Source organism: Suncus etruscus, chromosome 5 (assembly GCF_024139225.1).
Source record: "Suncus etruscus isolate mSunEtr1 chromosome 5, mSunEtr1.pri.cur, whole genome shotgun sequence".
NCBI classification, from domain to species: Eukaryota; Metazoa; Chordata; class Mammalia; order Eulipotyphla; family Soricidae; genus Suncus; species Suncus etruscus.
Genome location: NC_064852.1, coordinates 18,374,154 through 18,386,832, shown reverse-complemented (window position 1 = coordinate 18,386,832; position 12,679 = coordinate 18,374,154). Strand labels below are relative to the sequence as shown.

At 51.7% G+C, this 12,679-nt stretch overlaps 1 protein-coding gene across 1 annotated transcript in view; it reads right to left on the bottom strand.

The window, feature by feature from the left end:
* LAMC3 (laminin subunit gamma 3) overlaps positions 1–12,679 on the bottom strand; it is a 65,057-nt gene that overhangs the window by 30,928 nt on the left and 21,450 nt on the right. Inside the window, exons 5-12 of the mRNA XM_049772814.1 lie at positions 11,067–11,255; positions 10,869–10,986; positions 9,156–9,254; positions 7,563–7,699; positions 2,494–2,604; positions 1,377–1,569; positions 1,155–1,258; positions 371–595 (exon numbers count right to left, since the gene is read on the bottom strand). Coding sequence (XP_049628771.1) covers positions 371–595; positions 1,155–1,258; positions 1,377–1,569; positions 2,494–2,604; positions 7,563–7,699; positions 9,156–9,254; positions 10,869–10,986; positions 11,067–11,255 — 1,176 coding nt within the window. The remainder of the gene's footprint in view (positions 1–370; positions 596–1,154; positions 1,259–1,376; positions 1,570–2,493; positions 2,605–7,562; positions 7,700–9,155; positions 9,255–10,868; positions 10,987–11,066; positions 11,256–12,679) is intronic.

The following is a 12,679-nucleotide window of genomic DNA, read 5'->3' as shown; positions in this document are numbered from 1 at the left end:
CAGAAATATGGTGGACAAAAGAAAGAAAGAAAAAGAAAGAAAGAAAGAAAGAAAGAAAGAAAGAAAGAAAGAAAGAAAGAAAGAAAGAAAGAAAGAAAGAAAGAAAGAAAGAAAGAAAGAAAGAAAGAAAGAAAGAAAGAAAGAAAGAAAGAAAGAAAGAAAGAAAGAAAGAAAGAAAGAAAGAAAGAAAGAAAGAAAGAAAGAAAGAGAGAGAGAGAGAAAGAAAGAGAGAGAGAGAGAAAGAAAGAAAGAGAGAGAGAGAAAGAGAAAGAGAGAGAGGAAGGAAGGAAGGAAGGAAAGGAAAGGAAAAGAAGAAAAGAAAAGAAAAGAAAAAAGAAAAAAAGAAATATGGTGGTGGAAGGACACTTACCAGTGTGCGGATCACAAGTGCCATGCTGGTTACAGGCGCAGGGCACGCAGTTGGCATAGGGGCCCCCCAGTGGGGACTCTCGCTTGTATCCAGGGGCACAGGCCTCACAGAACTGGCCTGTGTACCCTGGAAGACATGAACAAGTTTCCACCCAGGAGGCAGGTGGGGAGTGTCCCCGCTGGGCAGACTGGAGCTGGATCTTCTGCAGAAAGACTTGACCTGCAAGAGCCAGGAGAGGGGGGAGGATGGAGAGAGAGGGCGGGGGGGAGAGGGGGGGGGAGAGAGAGATTGTACTCACTTATCCCCTCAATCAACTGTGCACAGGGGTGTGGAAGAACATACCAGGCTTATAGGTTGTGGCCCTACAGACTACTGTGGTGTGCTCAAGGGATTCTATGAGATTCCAGGGATCAAATCTGGGTCAGTCTTTGCAAGGCAAGTGTCCTCCCTGCTATGCTATGACTCATGACCCAAGGGGATACATTTGACAATCCAGAGACAGCAGAGGAGTGGAGGTCTGGGGACTCAAATGCAGGGGGGTGGTGTTCCAAGCATCAAGGACATGCCTGTCACCTCAAAACCTATACAGAAAACAAGTAGGGCAGGAAAATCAGGCCCAGGGCAGGCAGAGACTGGAGACTGCAGAGACCTCAGGTAGATGGACCAGCCTGAGGCTGCAAGCCATGCTTCTGACCTGCTCCAGCTTGGCCTTGGGTGCGCAAGTGCACAAAGGCACCTTGCCACAGCAGGTTAGGGGGAGACAGCTTAGGTCCCCATCACTGACCAGAGAGATTGGCTTGGATGTGGAGAGCTGTCAGGTTGGTGAGAAGCCGCTGGAAGTGGAAGGCAGGCAGCAGGGGGCTCGCATCCTCAGATGTCTCCTGCAGTCTGCCAAGGGGCGAGGGGCATATGGAAATTGAGGCTGAGGTCAATGGTGCCCAGAAGCCCCCCAGAGGGGGTCAGGAGGGGGATCTAAGGGTATCCAGTCAGGGGACAGCACACTCACAGGAAGCTGAGTTCCACCTCTCCTCGGTGTCCAGCCCTGGGGGCTCCGGAGATGTTGGAGTGACCCAGAGTCAGGGCCAAGCCTGCCCCCTCCAGCCTCAGCTGCACCGGCAGCAGGGAGACTTTGGGGGGTACCTGGAAGGTCAAGGTGAGGAGCTGCCCGTAGCTGAATCGCTGGTCTCCCAGGAACTTCTCTGGAAGAAGAAAAGGTTTGCCCAGTTCTGCCCGGATTTCGCTCCCTTTGAAAAAGCCCTCATTGATTTTCATTGGTGATTCAACGTTCAAATGGGTCAGAATCTCAGTGAGGGGGAAATCAAAGCATCCTGGCGCCCCCAAGGGCTGCAGCACGGAGAAGACCACATCAAGGCTCAGACCCCTCCTGGTCCTACATTCGACCTCCAGCCTCTCTCTGGCCTTACATTCCACCCCCAGTCTCCACTCCAGCACCACATTCAGCCCCAGCCTCTTCCCAGTCTCCAAGATCTAAACAGGAAAAAACTCCAAATTCAATGGGCGCAAGAAGGAAAGTACAGGAGCCTGGTAGTTGCTTGACTGGCTTGCAGCCCATGGGGTTCAATCCCTCGCACTGCAGAGGCTTCCCCCAAGCAATGTCAGGGTCAGGTCCTAAGAACAGAACCAGAGATAGCTTCAGAACACTGCTGGGTGTGGTCCATCGCCTTAATTAAAAAATATAGGGGCTGGAGCGAAAGCACAGCGGTAGAGTGTTCGCTTTGCACTCGGTCAACCCTGGACGAACTCTGGTTCGATTTCTGGCATCCCATATGGTCCCCAGAGCCTGCCAGGAGTGACTTCTGAGTGCAGAGGCAAGAGTAATCCCTGAGCATGGCCTGCTGTGACCCCCCAAAAACAAAAAAATATATAGAAGGGTCTAAGCAGGAAAGATGCTACAGCAGTGTAGGAGGTTGAGGTGGGCCCCTACAATGCCCAGATTGTGGGCTCTGACCCCTGACAGGTGTCGCCCTCTTTGCAAAAAACAAAATGTCCTATGGACTGGGATCTGGCCAGTTATTTCTGGATCTGGGAGTACTTCTCCCCTGAATGGCTCCCCCAAATTCCTGAGCAAGAAATTGGTTGGGATGAGCAGGGCAAAGCTGTACCTGGTGCCACGATCTCTTCCTCCTCCATGGGGTTCAAGCGCAGCCCTGCTGGACTCCACTGTGCTGGACGCTCTGGGCCATCCCAGCTTTTGGAGCGCCAGCCCTGGACTCCTGAAGGACAGACAGATGTACATGAGCTCCTGAGACTTGATAGAGGCCTTGGCCCTGTTTTCACATTGCCCTTCCCCCAGGGCCAGTGAGTCTAAATGTGGGGTATTGGAGGGTGTAAGTGAGCTATTGTGGGCAGCCGGTCCCCATACCAGGGCTGAAAGAAAGGGGACCCCAGAAGGAGCCAGAGCTCAGGGTCTGCTCTATTAAGGTTTGGGATGGGCCCTGCTCCTGTCAAAGGGTTCCAGGCATTTCTGAGGGACGTCAGGGACCCTGCTGGGGGCACTGGGACCTCAGGGCCATTGGATCTTCAGACAGTATACTTGTGATCCCAAGACCCCACCCTCACCCCATGGCTGCAGCCAGAAGGTCATGGGACAGGAAGTGGACAGTCCCTTAAGTCTGCCTCTGCAGGGGCTCAGGGCAATGGGCCTCAAGGTGCTTTTACCAGCAGCCAGTTGGGGAGGTTATTGGGGGGGTGGCAGTGCCATACCTGGAGGGCCCAAGGGGTGAGGAGGGAGAAATGGAGAGAGGACAGGGTCTGAAGAGAAAGGCTGTGTGACCCAGGCAAGTGACTCAACCTCTCTGAGGCTGCAAAATGGAAGAAGTGGAGTCTGAGTGGCCCTGGAGCCATTTCTCAAAGTTAGTCGAGACACACCAGAGCTCCTTGGGACCCTTTCTAGGGGAGGTCAGAGGTCAAGCTATCTTCTGGATCACATTAACATGCTTTTATTTATTTATTTTTTTAATTTTGGTTTTCTGGGTCACACCCTGCGATGTTCAGTGGTCACTCCTGGCTCTTCATTCATAAATCACTCCTGATAGTGCTCAGGGACTCAGGATCAAATCAGGGTCAGACCATGCAAAGCAAGCACCCTCCCTGCTTATGGTTCCAGCCCCTAAGATGCTTATTGGCATTTTGTTTTCTTTTGCTTTTTTTGTTTTGTTTTGTTTTGGTTTTTGGGCCACACCCGGTGACGCTCAGGGGTTACTCCTGGCTATGCGCTCAGAAGTCGCTCCTGGCTTGGGAGACCATATGGGACACTGGAGGATCGAACCGCAGTCCATCCAAGGCTAGCACAGGCAAGGCAGGCACCTTACCTCTAGTGCCACTGCCCGGCCCCTGTTTTTTTGTTTTTTGTTTTTTTTTTTGGCAGTGCTCAGGGGTTACTCCTGGCAGGCTCAGGGGATGTTTAATTTAAACCACTGTCCTACTGTGTGCAAGGCAAACGACTTACCTCCATGCTATCTCTCTGGCCCTTGTTTTCTTTTCAAGATGCCAGGGCTGGAACCCAGGGCTCACACACACAAGGCAGGTACTCAGCCCTTCCTGGCTCCTGGATTTCATTCATTTCTCTCCCTAGTGTCCCCTGGCACTTATCCAGAAGGCACGTGAGATCACAGCAGAGCACATGGCAGGAGTCAGAGTGCAGATGAGGGGCAAGAGGGTTGTTTTTTAAAGAGGCCAGTGTCGGCCTTTGCATCCATATCTGTGCCTGAGCAAGTGCAGTTGGAAGGTGCATGCCTAGCACACTGCCAGAGTATTCATTTTTGTTTGTTTTTTGGTGCTCAAGGGTTACTTCTGGCTCTGCGCTCAGAAATCACTCCTGGCAGGCTCCAGGGACCATATGAGATCCAGGAACCGAACCCATGTTTGTCTTGGATCAGTAGCATGCAAGATAAACACCCTATCACTGTGTTATCACTCCAATCCCAAAATAAATTATTTTTTTCTAAATAGATTTTTTTGGGGGGGCCACACCTGGCAGTGCTCAGGGGTTACTCCTGGCTGTCTGCTCAGAAATAGCTCCTGGCAGGCACGGGGGACCATATGGGACACCGGGATTCGAACCAACCACCTTTGGTCCTGGATCGGCTGCTTGCAAGGCAAACGCCGCTGTGCTATCTCTCCAGGCCCAATAGATTTTTTTTGTTTTCGTTTTGTTTGCTTTTTGGGACACACCTAGTGATGCTCAGGGGTTACTCCTGGCTATGCACTCAGAAATCACTCCTGGCTTGGGAGAACATATGGGATGCCTGAGGATTGAAGCGAGGTCTGTCCTAGGTTAGCGCATGCAAGGCAAATGCCCTACTGCTTGTGCTACTGCTCCTGCCCCTTGCCTCCTTCCTTCCTTCCTTCCTTCCTTCCTTCCTTCCTTCCTTCCTTCCTTCCTTCCTTCCTTCCTTCCTTCCTTCCTTCCTTTCTTCCTTCTTTCCTTCCTTCCTTCCTCTCCTTTTTCCTTCCATTCTTCTTTCTCTCTCTCTCTCACCCCTGGCTTGGGGGGGACCATATAAGACGCTGGGGGATCCAACCTTAGTCTGACCTATGCTAGCGTTTGCAAGGCAGACACCTTACCTCTAGCGCCACCTTCCCGACCCCTCTTTCTTTTTCTTTCTTTTTTTTTTGGTGTGGTTTTTGGGTCACACCCAGCAGTGCTCAGGGGTTATTCCTGGCTCCAGGCTCAGAAATTGCTCCTGAGGCCCGGAGAGATAGCACAGAGGCGTTTGCCTTGCAAGCAGCCAATCCAGGTCCAAAGGTGGTTGGTTCGAATCCCGGTGTCCCATATGGTCCCCCGTGCCTGCCAGGAGCTATTTCTGAGCAGACAGCCAGGAGTAACCCCTGAGCACCGCCGGGTGTGACCCAAAAACCAAAAACAAAAACAAAAAAAAAAAAAAAGAAAGAAAGAAATTGCTCCTGGCAGGCACGGGGGACCATATGGGACGCCTGGATTCAAACTGATGACCTCCTGCATGAAAGGCAAACGCCTTACCTCCATGCTATCTCTCCGGCTCCTTCTTTCTTTCTTTCTTTCTTTCTTTCTTTCTTTCTTTCTTTCTTTCTTTCTTTCTTTCTTTCTTTCTTTCTTTCTTTCTTTCTTTCTTTCTTTCTTTCTTTCTTTCTTTCTTTCTTTCTTTCTTTCTTTCTTTCTTTCTTTCTTTCTTTCTCTCTCTCTCTCTCTCTCTCTTTCTTCCTTCCTTCCTTCCTTCCTTCCTTCCTTCCTTCCTTCCTTCCTTCCTTCCTTCTCTCTCTCTCTCTCTCTCTCTTTCTCTCTCTCTCTTTCTTCTTCTCTTTCTTTCGTCTTTTTTGGTCACACTCAATAGCACTCAGGCATTACTTCTGACAGACTTGCAGGACTTTATGGGATGCCTGGGGTCAATCTCAGGTCCGCTGCATGTAAAACAAACACCCTCCCTGCAGTGCTATCCTCCAGCCCTGGTTTTCCTTTTTACTACAAAATGTATTAATGAAGAAAATCTTCAATAACTCTCACACTCATAAAGGGATCCACAAGCCACCTGCTAAGAGGGCAATTGTGATATAGAAAGAGAAACCACAAGGGCCTGAGCTTTAGCACAGTGGGGAGGACATTTTCCTGCAAGTGGTTGACCTGGATTTGATTCCTGGCATTCCATATAGTCCTCTGAGCACCACCAGGAGTGATTCCTGAGGGCAGAGCCAGGAGTAACCCCAGAGCACAGCTGGGTGTAGTAAATAGCCTAAAAACAAAAGCAGAAGCCACCTGGGGCAGGCTCACAGCCTCCAGGTAAGATCAGAAAATCAAAGCATTCTGAGATCTGGGACTGGAGAGACAATACAGTGAGAAAGACACTTGTTTTGCCTAAACCCAGAGCACAGAACCAGGGTAATCTTTGAGCATCACCAGGAGTAATCCCTGAGCCTAGAGCCAGGAGTGATCCCTAAGAACCACCAGGAATGATCACTGAGCACTTCCAGGTGTGGCCCAGAGTGCTCTCGGGATCGATTAGTCCTGCCTGTCTATCACCCAGACTCCAAGTACCTGCCTGGTCTTGCTCCTTCCAAGCCTGCCTTCCCCTGCCTGCTTTCTGCGCTAACTCCAGCAGAGGGCGCACAGCTCCCACGTCTGTTTAACCGGGACGCCAACAGGTAAATTGGGCTCCAGGCTGGCACCCCACTCCTAAGGTTTGGGGAGGGCCCTGGGGTCCTCCAGCTGTGCTTTAACACAGATCTGAGTCTCACACTTTACTGCTCTAAAGATGCACCATGTCACCTGAACTTGGGAACCAAGAATACCCCACACCCCAGTTCCCCAGGACACCCAGAAAGATCTGGTGCACTGAGGTTAAGAGAAAAACTTGGATGGGGCTGGAACCATAGTACAGTGGGGAAGGCATTTGCTTCCTGACTGACCTGGGTTAGACACATGAGCATCGCATGTCCCCCCCCCCACCAACCCACCACCCAGCACCACCATAAGTGATTCCTGAGCACAGAGCAAGGAGTAAGCTCTGAGTATTGCCAGGTATGTCCCCCAAACATAAATAAATAAATAAATAAATAAATAAATAAATAATAAATAAATAAAATGAGAGCGAGAAAGAAAAACTCTTTGCTGTTGAACTCGGGTGCTAGTTTCTGTCTTGGGGAACCCTCACCTGTCCTACCTGGAAAACAGCCAAAACAGAACCACTGGATAAGGGGGCTCTGTGGGCATCACAGAACAAGAGCCCAGCATAAGGCTTGGCATACAACAGGTGCTCAATAAATGTGAGTCAGAGCATGAGCCCGAATTCACAGCTCGGGACATACCTAGGAAGGCCCTTGAGAGATAGATAAAGTTCATCCAGCCACAGTCCCACCAATATTTTTTGTTTGTTTGTTTTTGGGCCATACCCAGTGGTGCTCAGGGGTTACTCCTGACTCAATGCTCAGAAAGCACTCCTGGCAGGCTTGGGGGACCATATGGAATGCCAGGGATCAAACCTGAATCTGTCCCAGGTCGACCATGCAAAGCAAATTCCCTACTATTGTGCTATCATTCTGGTCCCATTCCCACTAATATTTAAGCTCCTGGAGGCAGCTGCTGAGGGTAGGAGCCTGGGCTGGGGACTTTGGGGAGGCCCAGACTGAGCACTGTGGTCCCCCCACCCCACCCAGCCTAGGTGAGCTAGGAGTTGGGACTGTGGAGACCCCTACTTACCCTGAAGAAAGTCAGTGACAATGTAGTATACCCGGTATCCGGTGGCACTTGAGCACACCCGGGAGTGACCGTAGCAGAAGCAGCTACTACAGCCAACAGGATTGTGTGGCTGCAGGTTGAAGGTCCCGGGGCGACATCTGAGAAGGCACGACAGGCCCAGAGAAACTGAGACTCAGCTCAGATGGGAGGCCAGTTAGAGCACCCCTCTGTCCCTCCTGTGTTTACTGCCAGCTAGTGGCATTCACTGAACCCCACAATTGATTGGATCATGTTCCCCTGACCCCCAAGGGCTGAGTGGGCCTAGATCTGGGAGGTGCCTGGGATCTCTCCTTGCTGGAGGGGGGTTAGGAGGTATCTGGGTCTCCTATGGATTATGGGCATCTGCTCATATAGGCACAATTGGAAACTGAGACAAAACTGGAAGGGGGGACAGTTGCCTGCTGGGGTTCCCTTATACAAAGCTGCCTGTTCTAGTGGGGAGTTTCCTTAGATCCAGCCTGTCTTGGGCTCTGGGGGCATGTGACAAGTAACTGAGGACATGAGTTGGAGCTGTTCAGGAATTAATAAACAAATGCAAAAGGAATGACGGATCTGGGGTCAAGCCTTTTTCCTATCCCTGCAGCCTTTGGGCAGCTCTCCAGCTATCACCCCCACACCAGCTCTCACCCCCAATGCCCTGGATGCTCCTCCTCCTGCATTCCATCTTCGGGGTTCTGCTGTCCCCTTATCCTGGGGATTTGCTGATTCACCCCTCACAATTCTGAATTTCCATACTGACTTCAAGTTGTTGGCCATGACACCAACCAGCATCTTTGGTTTGGTTTTAGTTTGGGGGCTACACCCAGCAACGTTCAGGGGTTACACTAGGCTCTGCACTCAGGAATCACTCTTGGCAATGCTCAGGGAACCCTATGGGATGCTGGGGATAGAATCTGAGTTGGCTTTGTGAAAGGCAAATCTCTTCCCACTGTACTTTTTCTCCGACCCTGAATATTTATTTTGCTATTTGGACTGTCCCAGCCTTATGGGTACTTTCAGGGTGCTGGCAAGAGGGTTCCCATAGGCACCACCCCCTCCATGCATGGTGTTTGTTCTCGAGCTCTTCTATCTTCCCACTGCCCCAACCCTGACCCAGTGATTTCTCCCCAGACTTCTGGGCAGCTGCCTTGTACTCAACCCAGATTCCTGGTGTGGACCCCAGGGATCCCACGTGGGAGGAGGAATCAATACTTAGGGTGACCCCTTCTGCCCTGCCAGCAGCTTGGATCCACTTTTCACAGTGTCACCTACTTCTCAGTTGGGCAGAATGAAAGGGAGGGACCAGGGATGAGCAAGGTGGGATATGGGGAGATGCAGTAGCAACACCCACCCCTGCATCTTGCCAGAGGTGAGGGCTAAGGAAGAGCCAACAGGCTGTGTGTGGGTGAGTGAGGGACACTCTAGGCTGGAGTTGGGGTGGTCATGGTCAGAGTCAGCACCGCAGCTTTGGCACCACTTCCTGTCTAGCCAGGCCCAGCTCAGGTCCACAGGTTGGAGCCCACATTTAACCACAACCCATGACTTTGAAGGACCATCAAAGGCAGCCACTCCTACCTGTCACAATGAGCACCTTCCACATTCTCCTTGCAGGAACAGCGTCCACTGTGGGGCTCACAGGTGCCCAGACTGCCTGCAGGACAGCAGCGGCAGGCTCTGCCAGGGAGTAGGATGGAGGTGTTCAGTGAGTTCTGAGTGGAGAGGGCCCCACATCCTTGCAAGGATTTGACCCCCATTTCTCACTCCTGAGTGTCCCAGGAGAGTCTGACCTTGCCATGCCATGCCCACTTGCAAGGGGACAACTGACCACTCACCTGAGCAGCAACCCGTGTGTGTCCCATACATGCTCAGACACCCACTTGATCATTCATCCACTAAGTCATCCAGTCACTGAGTCACCCCCTTCCTTCACCCACCCATCCTTTTTTGGAGGGATAGGGAGTTTTGTGATGTCCTGCTGTGCTCAAAGTTTGTTCCTGTGTTCAGGATTTATTCCTGGCAGGGCTTGGGGATTATAGGGGTTCTAGGGATAAAAGTGGGATGGCTGCATGCGAGGTAAGCACTTTACCTGCTGTGCTAACATCCATCCATCTTCCTATTCATTCATTCATTCATTCATCCTCTATCCTTTGGTTCACTTCACCCACTCAATTATGCAACTTTTCATGCATTTGTCCATTCATTATTCATCAGTTCACCCATTCTTCCTTCCATTCACCCATCCACCCATCTATTCGCCCATTCTACCACCCATCCATCCACTTACCTATTCAATTACTCATTTATTCACCACATACCCACTCATCCATCCATCCATCCATCCATCTATCCACTCATCCATCCATCCATCCAATTGTCCACCCATCCACCCACCCATTCGTTTATTCACACACATTGAACTAAACATTCATCCATCCACCCCAATACTCACCTATTCACCTGGTCATAACCCACCCATCTATCTATATCCATTTGTCTAGCTACCATCCATCCACTCACCCATCTATCATTTCACCCATTCATCTATACATCCATTCACCCACCCAAGTATGCATCCATCCATTCATCATCCATTCATTCATTCATATATCCATTATCCATCTACACATCCACCCACCCATCCACACATCTACCCATCCAACTTCACATCCAGCCTTCCATCCATTCACTCATCCATCGACCTATATATTCACTATCCATCCACCAATCTATCCATGTATCTTTCCTATTCAGCCTTCCATCTATCCACCCATCCATCCACTCATCCATCTATTCAACCACTCTCCACTCACCATCCATCCATCCATCCACCCAATCCTCTGTGTCCACCACTAGGTTCCCCAGTTCTCCCTGCTCATATTTCTGAGTTGTCCCATCAGCCCCCATTTCCTCAGCCACATCCTTAGGCTGTGACCTGCCTTAGACCCCCAAGATAAGCTGGGTGTCCACAGAACCTAGGCCCTGTTTCACACCAGCTGCCTTTCCTGTCCAGGAGCTGGTGGTGACTCTAGTCCTCAACCCTGAGAAGCTGGGGAGCTGCAGGGGAGAGTTGAGGGAGGAATTAGGGGGGAATGAAGAAGGTGGGGGCCACAGCTGATGCCCCATATTTAGTTCAAACCCCAGCAAGGGAACATCCCTTACTTCCCAGGGCCTTCAACGTGGCCTCCACCCCCTTCCCCTTCCATGAAGTCTCCTCCCCTTTCCCATCACTTGCAGTCTCTACTTCCTTTGCCCCCCCAGCCCCCTCCCTGCCCCTCCCCTCCCTCTTACCGGCAGCCACCCTCGCTAAGCGAGTGGAAGCCTGGCAAGCAGCGGTCGCATTTCCAGCCAGTGACTGTATTCTTACAGGTGCAGGTTCCAGTACTGTCACACTGGAGGTGCAGGGAACCTGGGGGAGAGGGGGCACAGCACAGGGTAGTGAGACAAGGCCAAGCAAAGTGTCAGGACAGTCAGTGGGGCCCCACTCACCTGCTGAGTGGCAGTCACAAGGCTGGCACTGGGCCTTCTCATTCCAGCGGTAGAAGTTCTCCTGGCAGCGCTCACAGTGCTGCCCAGCCGTGTGATCGCGGCAGTTCAGGCACAGGCCCCCATGCCCAGTGCTCCGGAAGAGCTCCTGGTCGAAGGTGCAGGCCTCGGCATGGCCATTGCAGTTGCAGGCTGCAGGGATGGGGATGGGGTAAGAGTGAGCTGCCTTTACCAAGGGGAGGAGCAGGTTTGTGCTCATTGGCCTCCTTGTACTAAAGGTTCAAGACACTTGGGAAGGATCAGTTGTGGAGTTCAGGCTCAGTGTGATCCAGGCTGCTGTGGCCCATCATTGAGTTTTCAAAACAGAACATCTTAAGAGTCAACTCTTGGGGCTGGCGAGATAGCATGGAGGTAAGGCGTTTGCCTTCCATGCAGCGGGATGGTGGTTTGATTCCTGGCATCCCATATGGTCCCCCATGACTGCCAGGGGCGATTTCTGAGCGCAGAGCCAGGAGTAACCCCTGAGCACTGCTGGTGTGACCCAAAAACAAAACAAAACAAAAAAAAAACAAAAACAAAAACAAAAAGAGTCAACTCTTACTCAATATACCAACACAGGGACAATGGGCGCCCCTGGGCACACAGCATGCAGTCGCCTGGTCAAGGGTCAGACTGGCATCTCAAGAACATCTTGTGAACTCTGCAGACCCCAGTAGTGTGATAGCGTCTGTAGCCATGAGAAGGCCCCACTCCACAACCTTCTTGGAGGATTCATTAGACAGCCCATACATGGGGGGGTGGGTGAGGGTGCACACGGAGCGTAGCTCCTGGAGCCTGGAGAAGGTCAGGGTCTGCAACTCTGGTGAGGGGCAGGGTCTATAGACTCTGGCTGGTAGGAAGTGCTGGGGGTGGGCAGCAGGAAGTCAGGGCCTGAAGGATAAATGGGCCCCAGGAACTGGGGAGCAGGCATTCTGAGCATCCTGCGTGTGCATAGTGCATTTGTATGCATGCGTGCATGTATATGTGTGCTTGTATGTATGTAAGTGCATATGTGTATGCATGTATGTGAGTTGAGGGCTGACAGCCAGGAGGCTGGCCAGGAAGGGCCCCTGGACCTCACCATGGAGCTGTGCTCTGGAAAACACCCAATCTGCAGCAGGGGGGAATCACCCCAATGAAACACAGCCTGGACCTCAGCTTTGGCTGCAAATGCAGAAGCATAGTGCTCCATAAGATCGTGGGGCCAGAGAGATAGCATGGAGGTAAGGCGTTTGCCTTTCATGCAGGAGGTCATCGGTTCAAATCCCGGCGTCCCATATGGTCCCCCATGCCTGCCAGAAGCAATTTCTGAGCCTGGAGCCAGGAATAACCCCTGAGCACTGCCGGGTGTGACCCAAAAACCACACACACACAAAAAAAGATCGGGACTCACAGTTGCAAGGCTGTGGCAGGGCTGGGCTAGCATGAAGTCATGAGATGTGCCCCAAGACAGAGGAGGGGGCCCAAAGGGAGGGTGACCTGTGGGTTTCCCACTACAGAGTGCTCCAGCTCAATGGGCAACTCAAGGAGGACATCCTGAAGGAGGCAATAAGCCAAGATGGCCAGAGTCATCTGTA